Raw genomic sequence first — 17,045 nt, 5'->3', positions numbered from 1 at the left:
GAGCTGCCCAGGAATGCTGGGAGTGACCGGGGGGGGGGGGGGGGGGGGGGGGGGACCCTGCCCTCTCAGCTTCCTGAAAACGCACGTCAGAAAGCAGGCGGCAGCCCACTGCATGTTGAGCTAAAGCTGTCTTCTTAATACTGTTATAAGCATCACAACATGCTCTCTCTGTGTGTCATGTGTGTGATTTGTGTCTTCACTTCTTCACGAATGACATTTTTATGAAGAGGGAAGTGATGTGGGGGGGGGGGGCTATTGGAAACTCATACTAATATAGGTTTTAATAAAATAAACAACTCCTGCAGTACTGATTCCTAAAGCTGAAAGTGCTTATGCAGTCCTTCAGACACCTTGTGAGTTTTGGGATCAAGTCTCAGAGAAACAGCCCGCTGTGCATGGCATTTTCCATGGAACTTTTACCACCATGTTGTCCCTTTACTTGGGAGCTTAACTGAAGTGAAAATAGGACAGCCTTGTAGATCTACTTAAAGTATGCAGGGGACATGAGGCTAGCCATGGAACCAAGAATTTGGTAAAGTTATGAGGAGAAATCATGGAAGTGGTTTCACATTTGTTTAAATCCCTCTCATTCTCTTTCATCTCCCGCTCATTTCTTACCCTACATGCTTTCCCGGGGCAGGCCTTATGGTGGCTTCAGATGCCACCGACGTGGAATGCTTTCTGTATTGATGTGCGGTTTTCTTCCTTCTAGGAGATGACCTGGCTCCCGCCGCTTTCTGCTATTCAGCCGCCTGGCAAGGTGGAACCGAGCAAATTCTCATTTCCCAATAAGGTGAGATCTTGTGTCACCAGAACAGCCAGCTGTCTTCACACAGAGTTTTCCAGGGATGAGGGGATATCCCTTTATTGTCTTTTCTTTTGAGAATATTCCTGCCAGAGGCTTATGGGTCTGATTTTCAACATTTTTCAAACATATGTATTTATTCATCAAAGGGGGAAATCAAGATTGCAATTTTACACTTAATGCAAAATGTGATGCATATTATATGTCATTTTATCTAAAACATTTGTGAAATTGCTTCTTACAATAATGTTAGGCAGTGTGATTGCTTACTTTTTCCTTGAAAGCTGTTTAAATTAATAATGAATCTTAAAATCAAAGCGTCTAATATTATCGACATTTTATCCTTGTTTCTGGATGGAAATTTGCTGTCTCATTTTCGTTTGCATTTCTTCTGAGTTTAACAATGGACTATTTTCCCTTTGCAACTTTCCATTCATAGTCATTACTCATTCATATCGCATTTTAAAAAATGACTTGTTAAGAACTTCTTATTGCTTATTCATGTGTCTATTATATATGATACAACTATTGTCTTGTAACTTGATTCATGTGCCTTTTATACTAGCAAAATGTTTAATTTTTGTTAGAGACTTTAAAAAATCTTTCCTGCACCAATGTTCTAACCATGTTCTCTATTTTATTCAAAGTCTTTTATAGTTTTGGTTTTAGGTTTTAAAAAATGTTGTGAATGGCATAACATAGAATTCTAGTTGTGTTCTTATAAATGGCTAGTAAATTATTATAAGTGTTAATAAAATTAGCTATATTCCCCCTACTATTTGAAATACCATATTTACCAGCAATTAAATTTCTCATAAATACATAGATTTGTTTCAGGAGTATCTATTCTGTATTTTCAGTGTATTTACTTCTTTCCCAATAACTTAATGTTTAAATCAAATGTTGACAAATGTTTTGTGTTAAGACTCAAGATATAAATAGTTTAGACTTTACAGATAATATATAAATGACTGTAGCTATGTTCAAATAGAATTTTATTTATAGAAACAGGTGACAGCATCTATAATAATAAAAGTGTAATATGCTATTTAGACTGGACATCCTTCCAGACGACCTTCCGGACAAAGGTGAGTCTGTGAGGGAAGCCGGTGCTGGCAGCCGGGGAAAGGAAGGCCTGCTCTTGCACAAATTTTGTGCATCGGGCCTATACTAACACATAAAGAACTCTTATAATTCAACAATAAAAGAATAGCTCATTTTAAGAATGGGCAAAGGATCTATCAATACATAGACATTTTTCCAAACAAAAGCTACGAATAGCTAGTAAGTATATGAAAGGACACTATCGTTATTATTAATCAAAATCACAGTGAGAAAATGAGTCAGACCTACTTAAATAACTGAAAGCAAAGACAGACATGACCAGGGTTAGCAAGGGTGTAGAAAAATTGGAAACCTGCTCTCAGTTGCTCATGGGATCATAAAATGTTGCAGCCTCTTTGGAAAACATTTAGGCAGTTTCTTCAGCACTGCATTATCCTGTGAACCAGCAATTCCACTCCTAGATATTCACCCAAAGAATGAAAAACACAAATCTATACAAAACTTACACATGCACATTGTAGCAGCATTATTCATAATCCTATATAATAAAGAGGTAATATGCGAATGGTCATTATGCCGTGATGGGTAACAACCAGTCACCAGGAGGGTGGGGCAGCAGCGAGCTATGAGCGGGAGGGGGTGGGGGAGACCTAAAGTGGCAGTGGGCAGGGCGGCCAGCTGAGACAGGGGCAGTGAGCTATTCACACACAGATCGTGCGCAGGGCCACTAGTAGCCAATAAGTGGAAACAACACAAATGTCCACCAGCTGAGGAATAGGTAGACAGGAGTAGCATATCCTTACAATGGAATGCTTTTCAGCATAAAAGGATTGAAATGGTGTCACCTAATACAATGTGGATGAACCTTAAAAATGTTAAGTGAAAGTCACAAACAACCACATACTATATTGTATGATTTCATATATTTGAAATGTCCAGAATAGGCAAATATAGCAAGACAGAGTATTAGATTAGTGGTTTCTTGAAATTCAGAGGTGGGGAGGTGGAGTTGAATGTTGGCTAAATGATTTTTGTTTTGAATTGATAATAATATTCTAAAATTTATTATGGTCATAAACTCTGAATGCGCTAAAAAGCATTACTTGTTTAAGATAAAGCAAATCAAAGTCTGGGCTATACTTCTTGGCCTATGGGCTATAATTGGCTGACTCCTACTTTAAGTTATTAATGATTTTTGGCCTATTTATACATACATGTGGTCAGGCCAGTATCCATTTTTATTTTCCAAGAGTCCTGCCCATTGTACATTTTTCTCTTCCAGATCAGTGTAAGAATCCTCTTGATGATCTGTTGTTCCTTAAAAAAAATCTTATTGGAATTTTATTTAGTTTCTAACTAAATTTAAGAAAGTATGTCCAGCCTAACCAGTTCGGCTCAGTGGATAGAGTATTAGCCTGCGACTGAAGGGTCCCAGGTTCGATTCCAGTCAATGGCTGTGATATTTGCTTACTTTTGTATTTCAATGAGCTTTTTTAAAAGTTCTTATGTTTTAATTAGTCCTCACTGGTATGAAGGAAATTCACTGGACTTTACATATCTACTTACTGAATTCCTTCTGGCTCTGGGGGATTTTTGGTGAGCTTATATTTTCCTAGTAGGGACAATAGAGTGCATAGCAAGAAAGAGGTGGATGCTGATGGTGGCTAGGAATGGATGACTTTTCTGTGAAGAGCTTAAGGAAGACCTTTTTGAGGAGGCATTTGAGCAACTCCCTGAAGCAGCTGAGGGAGCAGGTAGTAGGTAGTGCAGACAGCGGGGAGAGGGGGCGCAGCAGGGGGACGGCGGGGGGGGGGGGGGGGGGGCGTAGAGAGTTCCACGGAGATGGAAGAGAAGGGAAGGACCCCCGAGGCAGGAGCATACTTGGGTCTTGGAGGCACCGCAGGGCCAGTGGGGGCAGATCAGAGCCAATGGGCACAGAGAGCAACTGACAGAGGTACCCAGAAGTGGGGAGGTAGGGTTGAATGTTGGCTAAAGGATTTTTGTTTTGAATTGATAATAATATTCTAAAATTTATTATGGTCATAAACTCTGAATGCTCTAGCATGGGGCTGTCAGAAAACCGGGAATATCAGATTGGGCCTACTTAGGTAATCCAGAATAATCTCCCATCTCACAGTCATCATTTAATCCCTGCTGTAAAGCCCTTTTGGCCATGAGAAGTAACGTGTTCACAGGGTTGGGGAATGCGGATACAGACATCGTTGAGGGGCCCATGTTCTGCCTACTGCAAAGACTGTCACTAATTGTACTGCCACATACTGTACTCCTTCCAACCTGTATCTCAACTAATTAGTGTAGTCAGCTGGAGACTTGCATTTCCATAATCAGATAGATTATTAACATTTAAGATTATCACTGTATTGCTAGCATGAAGGATCTAGAATTGTTCATAAAATATAAGGGACAAAATCTCCTAAATGTGCAACAAATAATTAAATTAATCCCTTATTAAGATTAAAGGGGCGACTTGACCTCCCCAGGAAAGTTGATTTAACTGCATTCTGAGTTGGCCGCACCACTAAATTAATTAGCTAATACTTCCGAGAATTTCCCCCATTTGTCCGGGCATTGAAGGGTATTACAACCATTGAGGACAGTTGTTACCGAATGTGGGTGTTTCTCCTATTCTCTGCACACTTCATCGGGAGTCACTGTTCACTGGACAAATGCTAGCAGACATGTCTGCCTCATTCTTCAAATCTCAAGAGTAATTGAATTGGGTAAAGAAAAGGATGCGTGACTTCTTCAAGCTGGCTGCCATTATCAGGTACTCCCACAGAGGTGGGGGCAGAATTTGCTGTGCCCTTTGGCCTTCATTTCTGTAGCAGCCTCCAAAGTTGTGACATGCAAATAAAGAACTGGAAATTGTAGAGTTTTCCCATCCTCAGAAGGCATCCGGGCAAACGTAATGGCATGTCACACCGCGTCCCAGGGCGATGGGCTGAGTCCGGGGATCGGCCTGGCCTGAGCGTGTCCGGCTGACAGGGCTGTGACGCATGCGCAGGGGAACTCGGCATCCTTACAGAAATGCCCGCGCGCCTGCCCCCTCTGGGTGCCCAGAAGGAGAATGAAAGCCGGGGGTGAGGAAAGCAGCAAGCTCCCTCTCTCCCGGGGTTGCTAGGAAGCCTCAAAAACTACCACAGGATGTTTGAACTAAAACTCCATGCTTAGCATTACCTCAAACCAAACATTGAAACCCATTGTAAATTACATCACTTTAACTACTTGGCGCTTTATAGAGTATGATTCAGAAGAAAGTAATTGGTGGGGGTGGAAGGCGATGAAGCCAAATCAGATGGTTCTTTTTCCTCTAGGGTGCCTGGACTTACTGATGTAAGGTGCGTGGTTTTTCACCTTGTGCGTTCTCTGCAAATCGGGATGTGTTTTACGGCTGGTGGCATCTTAGTTCATTGGCAGCAGTTTTGTTTGCCAGCGGTCCCTGAGATCGGCAGCCTCCTGCACTCTGATGGCACCGTACACTCGGTGGGACACGGTGGTCGCTATGGCGCTCCGTGGAAGGGCTTCCTCCGACACCGGGGAGCTTGGTGATTTCCATCCTCAGCAAAAGGATTTGTACCAACTGGCTTCTCAGCTAAACAGAGCTCATTTAGAGGAGCTTTCGGATCCCCACGTGCCGGACAGCACTTTAGGTTTGGGGATTCTGGATTGAAAGATGGAAAAGGAGAAATTCCCATCCGAAGCATTCTTCTAAGAAGCCAGAAGTGGGTGTCACCTCTGGGCATGTGACTGCCAGTGACACACTCGAATCACACTGGCCAACCAACAGCAGCAGCTTACCCTCCGAAATGACCCGATTCGGGGTCACAGACGACTTTTGTATACTTCCCTGTTCCTCTAAATTTTCTTTAATGAGTAGATATTATTTTATATATAAGGTTAAATACTAAGTGCTACTTAATAAAATGGAATGGTCCTGGAGTTAAGAAGATGATAATAGCAGCAGCCCTTTATTGCTGTTTATTATTAAATTGTGTACTTCAAATATGTGCAGCTCGTGTTTTATTGTTAATGCCTCAATAAAGCTGCTTTGTTGTTTTCAAAAACTAATTCATAGTTGAAAAGAGAAAAGAAGCTCAATATCATTAGTCATCAGGGAAATACAAATCAGAACCACATGAGAAACCATTGCACATCCCCTACAATGGCCGTCATAAATTTTATAAAAATTAAAAACAGAAATTAACAAGTGTTTGAGAGGATGTGGAGAAATTGGAACCCTCAGCCATTGCTAGTAGGAATGCAAAATGACTCAGCCCCTGTGCAAAACAGTTTGGCGCTTCCTCAAAAAGCTCAACATGGAGTCGCCACATGAGCCTACAGCTCTGCTCTTAGGGACTCAAACAAGGATACATGCATGTGTGTTTATGGCAGTGCTGCTCACAATAGCCAGAAGGTGGAAACAGCCCAAATGTGCATTAACAGAATGGACCTCTTAATAAAAACGGCTGTGTACACACACAATGCACATTATTCAGCCACAAAAAGGAATGAATTACTGGTACAAGCTACCACGTGGATGAATCTCCACAACAGGTGACATGAAAGAAGCCAGGCGCAAAAGGTCCCACCATACATGATCCCACCGCTACAAAATATCCGGAACAGATAAACTCATGGAGCCAGGACCCTGACTGGGGCGCCAGGGGCTGAGGAGGGGGGCGAGAAGGGGAGACACTGCTTAATGCTGTGGCGTTTTATTTTGAAATGATGGAAATATTTTGTAACTAAAAAGAGTTGGTGGTTGTACAACATTGTGAATGTATTAGATGCCGCTGAATTGTTCACTCGAAAGTGGCTAATTTTGTGTTTTGTGAATTTCACCTCAATAAACAAAACAAAAAGTCTACAATACAAAAGAGAAGTGATTGTGAACTATAGTGCCAGAACTTTTAACGAGCACATTTATGCAAATGTTTTTCATTACAGTAGCTGGTAGAAATTGACCAGGAATATATCTCACATTCAACTTTGATTTTAAAAGTCAAAATGAGAACGTTAATTGGTATTTCTTGTTCTTCTAGGACTCTCAGCTCATTTCCTCTGGACACAACAATCCAAGTAAGAAAGACTTCTCTCTGGGCTGTGTGAGTGTGTATGTGGTGGTGGTGGCGGGGGGCTTTTGAGGGGTGAGTAGGGGAGATGTATGCAATAAATATGTGAAAGGATTTCACTATAAACAAAATCAAACGGTGGGAAGAGGGCCATTTGCTCACATGCATTCCAAATGTGTGCGGTCCACGTGACCTTGAGAGCCCCTCTATCTTTCTCAAGGGGAGGAGGCCAAGACATAAATGGTGGTTGTCAAAACAACTGCAGGTCGAAAGAACATTATTCTTTGTGATAGCTGGTTTCTGGTATATGTGGAGGGGAAATGTTTTTTAAAAAAAAAACAACACTAATTAGTTATCTAAATTGAAAGAAAAAGAACGGGCAAAGAGAACCAATCAGAAGCCCTCAAGATTAATGGCCTTAGAAGCTATGGAGAAACCATGCCCTCTCTCAGAGACAGACTGGAGTGTCTAGGAAGGAATTCCTTATTGAAGCCAATGTCATGGCTTCGTTGTCAAAGAGAGGATGTTATCATTCCATGAAGTAGTGTTTTCATTCTCTTCTTTGGCCTTACTAATTGTTGTTCGTGTTTTCTTGAGCACGAAAAAATGCAAACGCTATCTCATTCGTGTCATGGACAACATCCACAAAGACTGGGCTTCCTTCCATCTATGACCAGCTAGTCAGCCGAGAGTCCCCCCTGCCAATTATGAAGCCGTGTTTGAACATGAAAATCACTCTGAGCAAGCAGACATGTCTTTGAACTGAGGCTCACTCACTGAGCATCTGTGAGGGCAGAAGGGCTGGGAGAAAAGACAAGAGAACAGATGTGTTCGGAGGCCCCGCCTTCTCCTGCACAGCTGGAGAAAGGTCAGGGCAGGGCAATGGTGGCATAATGATGCACAGGCAATCCCACTTCATCATCTCACCCTCACCTGGAATTTGCTGTGAGCACGAGCCAGCAAAGGGGAGAGATGCCAAGTGACTTGAAACCTAAAGAACATCCTCAATTCGGTAGTAAGAAAAGGAATCAGGAGAAATGCCTGGTTAAGTCCATGAGGTATGTAGGCGTCAGCATCATGTGCCAAAGACTAGAGCAGTGATTCTCAACCTTCCTAATGCCGAGGCCCTTTAATACAGTTCCTCATGTTGTGGTGACCTCCAACCATAAAATTACTTTACTTTCATTGCTACTTCATAACTGTAATTTTGCTACTGTTATGAGTCACAATGTAAATATCTGGGTCGCAGCATTAAAAAGGTTGAGAACCACTGAACTAGAATCTACAGAAAAAGTGCTATTACTTTCCTCAGCGTGTCCCTCCATTTGAATTTAAACAGTTCAGGGCAGAGGGAGGATACTGAGGTGAATAAAAGAACCTTCTCTCAGCTTGGAGCTTTTGACATAAAGAACAAAGGAAGAAGTACTGAGTCTCTTCCACATGCCCGCCCCTGGACACCCGCTACCTCACTGAATCCTGACAGTACCTGGATGGTGGTCCCCATTTTGCACATGATGAAATGAGATTCTGAGGTTAATAACCAGCCTTGTTTATAGTGGCTGGAAAAGAAATGGCAAAGAGGGTTTGAATGCAGGGATGTCTGCCCCAAAGACAACTGAATTTCCCACCTCTTACCTTGACCCCAAAAAGGTTGCTTCTGATGGCTCAGTGTGAGGCTGGGTTCCTGTGATAGCTGTATATATACTGTGGTTTTGTGTGCATTTGGCGTGTGGTTACAGCATGCCCTGACAGTGACCTGCTAATGCTGCGTTTGGCTTATGAAAAAGCAGACCCTCGTCTGGAATGTGAGGTGGCACCTGCCGCGTGTGGTATGAAACCCGCTGGCCCTCCAGCGCCCAGGGGAATCTCTGACTGGCTTTTCCTTTTCTTGGAGTAGGGAGCTTATTATTTTGTATTTTTAAAATAAATCCTCTCCTAAAGTCAAGCACATCTATCTACAGATAATATCACTGTTTAAAAATCCGAGTATTCACCTGGATTATAGCACATGGAAGCTTTAGGAGAGCTGGTCTCACCAGCATGTCTCTGCTGCTTCTTGTATCTGGTTTGGAATCCTTACAGTTTTTGGAATTGTGACTTTAGTAAGTATGTAGAAAATAAAAAGCACTGAGCTTTGGGGAAAGCAAACACGAAATGTGTGTGTGGATTGATGAGCTAACCGTCACCACTTCAGCTCAGTGCTGCTTTTCTTCTTTGAAGTTGCGAGGTTTGTATGATATAGATGCCAAGAGAGAAGAGTATGTTAATTGAACAGAAAAATATTTTTAATCCAGATCTTTTAAAGGATACTTTAGTCAGTTTGCTAAATTACTGGTTAATTTAATTTAATTTTAGAAAATAGAAGCTTATTAAGCATTGAGAAACTTAAATATTAAAGAAGAGTTGACCTATGTCTACATTTTACTAAAGTCTGGAGTGGCCCTGTTCAAGTGGCAGTCTGAGCATGACTCCAGAATCTCTGTTTAAATTACCAGAACTTCGTCACAATGAATATAAATCTGTAACAGCGCTGAGGACAGAAAGGGGTGCATCAACAGATATTCAGTTGAGTTCCTGGAAAACAGAGAGTGACAGGACCCTCCTATGAAGTAACCCTGGGCAAGGAAGGTCTTAATGAAACAAACAGAAACCAGGTCTAGCGGTGCTGGGAGTGTCCTTGGGACTCCATGACAGACCCCAGGTTTCTGCTCAATCTCACAGGGAACAGGCCTGGCGCTCAGAGAGCGGTAGGGACCGGGGCCGTTCTTCCACCCACAGCCCATCCACACCATCCTAGCTGGTTCTCATACATAGATTTCCATCTGGATCCACCCCCCAAAACAAACAAAACAAAACAAAATATCAAATAACACGATAACATTTGCTAAGAAAAGAACAGTTGACCAGAAGCTCTAGTTGGGAGCTGATACCTAAGAGAAGCGTATAGATTCTGAGGTAATACCAGGCTTTAAAAAAAGACATATGTGAGTGGTGGAAGAAGAGTTAGCTTTTTTTCAAGATTAAAATAAACAAAAATGCTACACATCCAGAGTACAGTACTTCTTTCTTGGTGTGGAGCAGGATGAGAGGATCAGGGCTGCCAGCTTGTCTTGAGGTCTCTCTTCTCCGAACCCTGAATAAAGTCTTCAGTGAACATACCCTTCCATTTACAAAGAGCTCAAAGCAGCATTTCCTGCCAGGGATATGTGTGTGAGGAAAACAGATCAATATACGACTACAGGAAACCCCCATCAGTTACCTTTGTAAACCAGCCTGCTATCGTTCAAAGCATGAATGTGTCACCAATAAGTACCAAAGAGGACTGACTCCAGAGGAAATCCACTTAATTCAAGAAACAGAAGAAAAAATGTTAAGTATAATTACAGCCTTCAGAAACATTTGAAATTACTGTATTAAATAAAAGGAGAGAACAGATTGGTATGAAAAAGAAGCAGTTACAGAACAAATGAGCACTTGAGAATTAAAAATATGGTTCACAAAATTTAATAGAAATGATTTGTAATAATGGAAGTCTAGGATTTGTAATATAAGGTTGAAAACATCTTTTTTTGAACATAAAACAAAAGACAGATGGAAAATTTGAAAGGAAGTTCAGATACATGGAAGATTAATTGGGGTGGCAAGGTCAACATCCAGCTAATAGGAATACCAGAAAAAGAAAACAAAAGTGGAGAAGAATAAGTAATAATAGAACTATAATTCCGAGGGAAATGAGTTACTCCATATCACAAGTACTATATACCGTGGAGCAGAAGATCATGAACAAGAGTTAGGAGGACAGCAGATGCAGAGAATTAGACCCATAACGTCTTCAGATATTGGGATTACCCAACCCAAATCTAAAATAAGAGTGCTTGCTTCAATTTCCAGAATGGGATGTTTGAGAATGTGGTTAAGAATAAGAAGATTTTAAGAAGTACTAATCAGACCTCTAGAAATGAAAAAATGATAACAAATAAAAATTTTCTCATTCAGGTTGAACAGCAGATTAGATACAGCTAAAAACATTAATGTATTGGGAAATTGAATTTAAGAAATTATCTAGTGTGCCGCCTAGAGGAAAATGGAAATTAAGAAATGTGTGGGATATTCCCTGGCTGGTGTGACTCCGTAGTTGAGTATTGTCCCATGTACCACACTACAAGGTCACCGGCTCGATTCCTGGTAAGGGCACATGCCCAGTTTGTGGGTTCGATCCCTGGATGGGATGTATATCGATTGATGTCTCTCTCTCTCCGTCTCTCTTCCTCTTTCTCTAAAATCAATGAAAATATCAATATATTTAGAAAAAAGGAAATGTGCGAGATAAAGTAAGAAAGTCTGGCATGTATTTAAGTAGGATTTCAGAAGGAGATGAGGGAACAGAGGAAATATATTAAGGAAGATAATGGCTGAAAAAAAAATTAGAATTGAATTCACTAACCCACAAATTCTAAAAACCTCATGCATATTAAGCAGTAAAAATAAAGGCCACACTAGACACATTATAGTTCATCTGCAAACCACATAGATAAGGAAACAATTCTTAAACTGCCCTTTAATTCCGTCAGAGAAGCAACAATTCAACTTCAGGTGACTTCTTTCTCAACAGTGATAGGAGACAGTGCAATTACAACTTCTCTTTTGTGTATCTGGAAATTGACAAAGTGATTCTCAAATTTCTCTGATAGAACAAAGGCCCAAAAATAGCTCAGACACTCCCAGAGAACAACAAGGTTGGAGTTGGAGCCTTTCCTTGCCGTATTAAAAATATATAAATGTTTTAAGCTAAGTATCACAGACAGTAGTAAACAAATTGACAATGAAAGAGAATATGGGTCATAGAAACAGGCCCGCATATATACAAAAATTAGATTCATGACAGAGCTTATAATGTAATCAATGGAGAAAGAATGAGCTTTTTAATTGGTTACAAGAAAAATGAAATTACCTTATGTCATATAAAAAAAAAAAAAAAACTCCTCCTGGTATTTGTAGAAGATCTAAATGTGAACTAGTTAGTTATACACTTTCCAAAGACAATATAGAACATATTTTGATGTACTTCTTAAATAAAAACACAACAAATTATTAAATATAGGAAAATATTGATATATTTGAGTAAATTAAAATTGAGAACTTATGCACAGATACCAGAAAAAGAGTAAAAGACTCACACTGGGAAAAGTTACTAGAGAGTATGTGAGAGAGAGAGAGACAGAGAGACAGTGACAGAAGACTTGGATCAAGACAATGAAGTGCTTCTATGAGCTAAAAAAGTTACTAAATTTTTTTTATTTTTATTTATTTTTTTTTTTTTGAGAAATGAGAAAGAATGTCACAGAAGAGCAAGCACAAAATATCTCTTCCACATTGGTCCTCAGAGAAATGCAGACACTACACTGAAATTTCACATTATATTATTAAATGAAAAGAAATATTCTTTAATGTTTGACCGTAAGTTAACTTGGAACCAGTTCAGCATTCCCTGGTAAGGCTGGGCGTGTGAAAGCCCGGGGCCCACAGCTTAATCTGTATCATGTCTCCGCTTACGGATTAAGCTGTGGCCTGATGGAGTTAATGAGACTTCCCGGGACCTCAATGCTGGAGCGCAGCCTTCACTCAGGCTCAGTGGCCTCCCCTTCCCCACAGGCCCAGTCCCCCTTCTTCACTGACTAATGTTTATATTGTTGCAGGATTTAAACTTCTGTTATTGGTTTATAATTTTTCTAATTGGCCTATAGGACATTCTAAAAATTAAGTTATTAATTAAGTTAAGATGCAGAAGGATGCCTCATTAATAATCACTGAACAGAATATAAATATTTTAAGTCTTGGCTTGTAGATGGAAGGTTTAGCTGTGTAAGTGGTGAAGGGAGGTCAGGTGGGAGGAATGGGTGGGGGAATTTCCTCATTGTGCCTAGTTTAAGAGGAAAGATACTGTCAGAAGTTGATTAATCAAGAAATGGATGATTAAATGTCTTGAACGGGTGAAGGGCTCACAGAACGAAAACCAGAAGCAAGCAACGGAGTCACGTTTTCTCTGCTGGTCAGTTGTTTTGCCATGTGCATGGGTTCCTTTTATTATAAAGAAGAGATGTAGTACATCAAACCTCACCTATGCAGCAGAATCCAGCCTGGCACAACCTGTATTTCTCCCTGTTCAGACATCCTTAGTCCCTCTCCTGGCAGGGTGATGGAGACTCCAGCCATGCAGTCACCCTAAGCGTCTGAACGGCACAAATTCGGTATTTTTTCTTTTGTGACCTATTGGAGTCATCACATTGTTTAGTATTGAAATTGTACGTCCAACTCCATGGTGGATGTACCTACCCTTTCTTCCCTGTAGTGTGGGGGTCTGTGCTCAGACAGAAGACAGACGCTGAGTGTGCAGTGTGTCAGGGACTGTGCGAGGCGTCAGGGTGAAAGAACACATATACTGTACATATGTTCCTACATATGACTTATTTGTGTGTACATGTGTCTGTGTGTGTGTGTGTGTGTGTGTGTGTGTGTGTGTGTGCCCTTGCAGTGGCTCACTTTCCCCCTCTTCCTCTCTGTAATTGTATTTCCATGTGCTAAATGACCACCCTGCGCCTGGGCCAACCTCTCCTGTCCATCTCCTTAATGACCCGTGCAGGTCCCTCCCAGAGGAGCCTGCGGGGTATCCATCATGAAAAGGTGACATAGCCAGGATGGCCCCATCCTCTTCGGTCGCTGCACGGAAACATCTATCTGTCATGCGTCATTCTCCCCTGGGTCATGAGGAAGAAAGGATGGCCCTTAATGACGTAGGCACTTAAACATTTCAAGGAAACTTCTGATAATTGCATCACCTACAATTGCAAGTTGTTGGGAGAATCTGTTTCGTTCTTTCTGGAGGACCAAAATAATTTGGATCCCTTTCTCCCTCCCGCACCTCCTCTTCCCCGGAAGCCCATTCCTCGTTGGCACTGAAGGTGCTGCGAGCACTCCCTCCCAGGCTGCTCCTAAATCTCTCCTTGGCCCCTGGGGTCCTCGCTGCCGGCCAGAACCCGCTCTCTTGTCCCTGTCACCCCAGCGCTGGGCCAGCCCGACTCCCAGCCCAGGCCCCACGGGCAGAGGCCTGCGTCCTCTCCATTTGCAGGTTCTTTGGCAGAATTGTCGGCCAAGGAAAAACATTTACTCAGACATCCAAACAGTGTCTCCATTGAGAGTCTTTGTTTCCTGTTTTCTTGACATAAGTTGTTTGGAAATGTTTGCTATTTCTGGCTGCTGCCTGGCTGTTTCACTCTGTTATGATTGTATTCGGTGTGGCTAAGGGCAGTGCCAGGCTGGGGAAAGCAACAAATTCCTCCAGTTAAAGAGCGGGGCATCAGTATGGTGACTGAAACCTCCACATAGCTTTGTCTCACTAGCGCAGGTATAACTATTTAGGGTTCTGGCAGGAATTATCGCCACTGCGTGGAAGAATGACTCTGGAAAGGACTGAAGGCTGTTTTCCAGTTCTCAAACCAGTTGATGAGGCCTCGCGTGTCTGAGTGCGCTACAGGCTTGGCCTGGAGGATGGACTTGACAGTACGAGCTCCAGAGGCACTTCATTGATTCGCTGCCTCTACTTGCACTTAAGCGTGGTTTCCTAACAGGGAGGCCCGTTAATCAGTGTTTGTTACCCAGGCGGTGAAGTCGATGATTGGCTTTCTGATGAATGGCTGTCCCTCGTAGCTGTTCCTGTGCCCAGTTACCTCTGTTATATCTAAGATAGACATGTGAACCACATCTGCTGGTCTTTCTCTCACAGCTTTGATTCCTAAAAAGAGAAAGAAGAAATGATATCAAGTTTGCTTTGGGATTCAGTTTGGACAATATCTTCCGAATGTCATCATCATGCAGTTTAGGGAGACCGTCCTGACAAAAGGGGCCTGCACATAAGTAGGCCTGGGCCCTCAAAGAGCACACCAGGGGTTCTGCAGACTCAGATAACAAAGCAAAGCAGCTGCCACCATCAGGCCCATTTCCTAGGACCCACAGCCTTGCCTGGGGTTTATTAATATTAAACTATTAGAGGCCCATTGCACGAAGATTTGTGCAAGCATGAGCCTTCCTTCCCCTGGCTGCTGGCACTGCCCTCGCTCTGGCCAGAGCCGCCTTTCTGCCTTCCCACACTGCCCAGAGGCCCAGATGGTGCAGAACACCTGCATCGTCACCATGGCAATGATGCAAGCATCCTGCCCCGCCCCCAGCTGCTCAGCACCTGCATATGCAAATTAACCCAAGATCTTTGTTGGGTAAATTTTCATACTCACTCCTGATTGGCTGGTGGCCATCAGGAAGGTATGGTCAATTAGCATGTTATTCTTTTATTAGTGTAGATTAGGGCAGCACAACCATCGTAATACAGCCGACCCACATTGGTAATCACGACCCTTGCTTCCTGCATCCCCAAAGGGAGCACCTTACAGCATGAGGGCATGTAATTCAAACCCCCAGTATTCAAGGATCTAAGAGTTACAGTATCTTTGCAAGAGGAATTTGCCCTTTAAAACTACAAAAAGTGAACTGGTTCCAGGCTCTCTTAATTAAATCCTTGATGACCACAGTGAAACTTTTTTTTTTTTTACCTAACCTGTCAGATAGGAGGGATTTCTGGTTTACATTTTATCCTGCATTAACTGGGGAGGGTGGGGGCAAAACCTAGGCCAGGGCTTTTGGTGTTGGTTAATTCTTGGGGACCTGGTAACCTAGGATACAACCTCAGTGAAATTCTCTCCTCCGAGTTCTGGCACAGCCAGACCTGGTTCGGCTCATGTTAGCCAAAGGGATCGAAGTTCAGCATGCCTTCATGTAGAATGCTAATGGGGTTTATTTCCTTAAATGTTCTGTAAAGTGGAGTGGAAGGAAACAGGTTCCGGCTGTAAGATACTCATCTCCTGGCGAGGTTTCCACTCTGAGCCTCTGGTTGTTTACAAACAGCTCTTTAGTGCCTGCTCACAGATCCGCGCCCGGGCAGTGGTATTACAGAGAAGAAATTCTCTGCAAATCTGGTTCTCAGACATAAAAAAGGTGTTTGAAAAGCCTCCTGCTGCACATTTTTGAAAATGGTTATAGGAAATAGGAACATTCAAATGTATGTAATCTCTCTTAATGTTGAAGACTGTGATACTCACATGTTGGTTTTTTTCTGCTTCCTTTTTAAGAGAAAGGTGATGCTGAGCCCGAGAGTCCAGACAATGGCACCTCGAATACATCGTAAGTCTTTCCTCTTTCTGTTCGTGATGGCGGTTCTTTAATACAAAACAGTTCAAGTGTCACGTAGCCGTAACAATAATAATGGGAGGAGGGCCAGTTCTCCTTCTCCTGATGATGTCTTTTTAAATGCTCCGAGTGCACACGCATTTGGAGGTCTTTCTCGTGCTTAATACAGAAAGAATAATATCGAAAACACAAGTGCTCCTCTTTGGAAAGTCCAAGTGTAAGGAGATGGGAGGGCACATACTGGTGCAGGGAGCTGGCAGCCTTTTAGAATGTGTTTGAGACTTCCATCGTCACTGTGGTAAATAACGTAAAACTTGGCTCACCTTCGAGCCAAGGCATTGTCCCGCACACCCGTGAGGGACTGATATCATTCAAAACGCCTGCTGCCTGCACCCTCCCCTCGGAACTTTGTGAAAAATATAAGGCCAGATGCCTCTGGAATCTCATGAGTTTGCTGATGTTTTTGAATGAACAAAAGCATTTTTTCAAAGATAAGAAAAGGCCCTTAGAAAGCGCCTGTTCCTTACTTTGCATGTTGCTTTTTCCTCTCGGTGCTCAAGGAACCCAAAAGTTTTAATGATTAATTTGATACCAAATTTATATACCGAAGTTTAAATGAAATAATTCAGGAGCTAACAAATGATTTTACAATAGGAATCACATTTGCCCTTTGAAAATCTTTATTAGAACTCTGAGGGGTAACTCAGCTTCCTTATTCCTGTATGGTTTGTGAATTTGTCTTTATGTGGGCCAGCACTCTTACTACTAAGCGTTTAAAATGCTTCTCAGTAGAAATCACAGTTTGTGATATAATTTATTGAGTGTCTCAGTTTGTCTAAGATCTGTTT

At 42.1% G+C, this 17,045-nt stretch overlaps 1 protein-coding gene across 2 annotated transcripts in view; it reads left to right on the top strand.

Annotated features, from left to right (window-relative positions):
- Positions 1 to 17,045, top strand: part of AFF3 (AF4/FMR2 family member 3) — a 459,937-nt gene that overhangs the window by 302,605 nt on the left and 140,287 nt on the right. For both annotated transcript variants that reach the window (XM_045587244.1, XM_045587243.1), the window contains 3 exons: positions 713 to 793; positions 6,934 to 6,970; positions 16,140 to 16,191. In XM_045587244.1, coding sequence (XP_045443200.1) covers positions 713 to 793; positions 6,934 to 6,970; positions 16,140 to 16,191 — 170 coding nt within the window. The remainder of the gene's footprint in view (positions 1 to 712; positions 794 to 6,933; positions 6,971 to 16,139; positions 16,192 to 17,045) is intronic.

Source organism: Pipistrellus kuhlii, unplaced genomic scaffold (genome assembly GCF_014108245.1).
Source record: "Pipistrellus kuhlii isolate mPipKuh1 unplaced genomic scaffold, mPipKuh1.p scaffold_m20_p_27, whole genome shotgun sequence".
NCBI lineage: Eukaryota > Metazoa > Chordata > Mammalia > Chiroptera > Vespertilionidae > Pipistrellus > Pipistrellus kuhlii.
The sequence above is the reverse complement of the archived record's forward strand: the minus strand, read 5'-3'. Positions and strand labels throughout refer to the sequence as shown.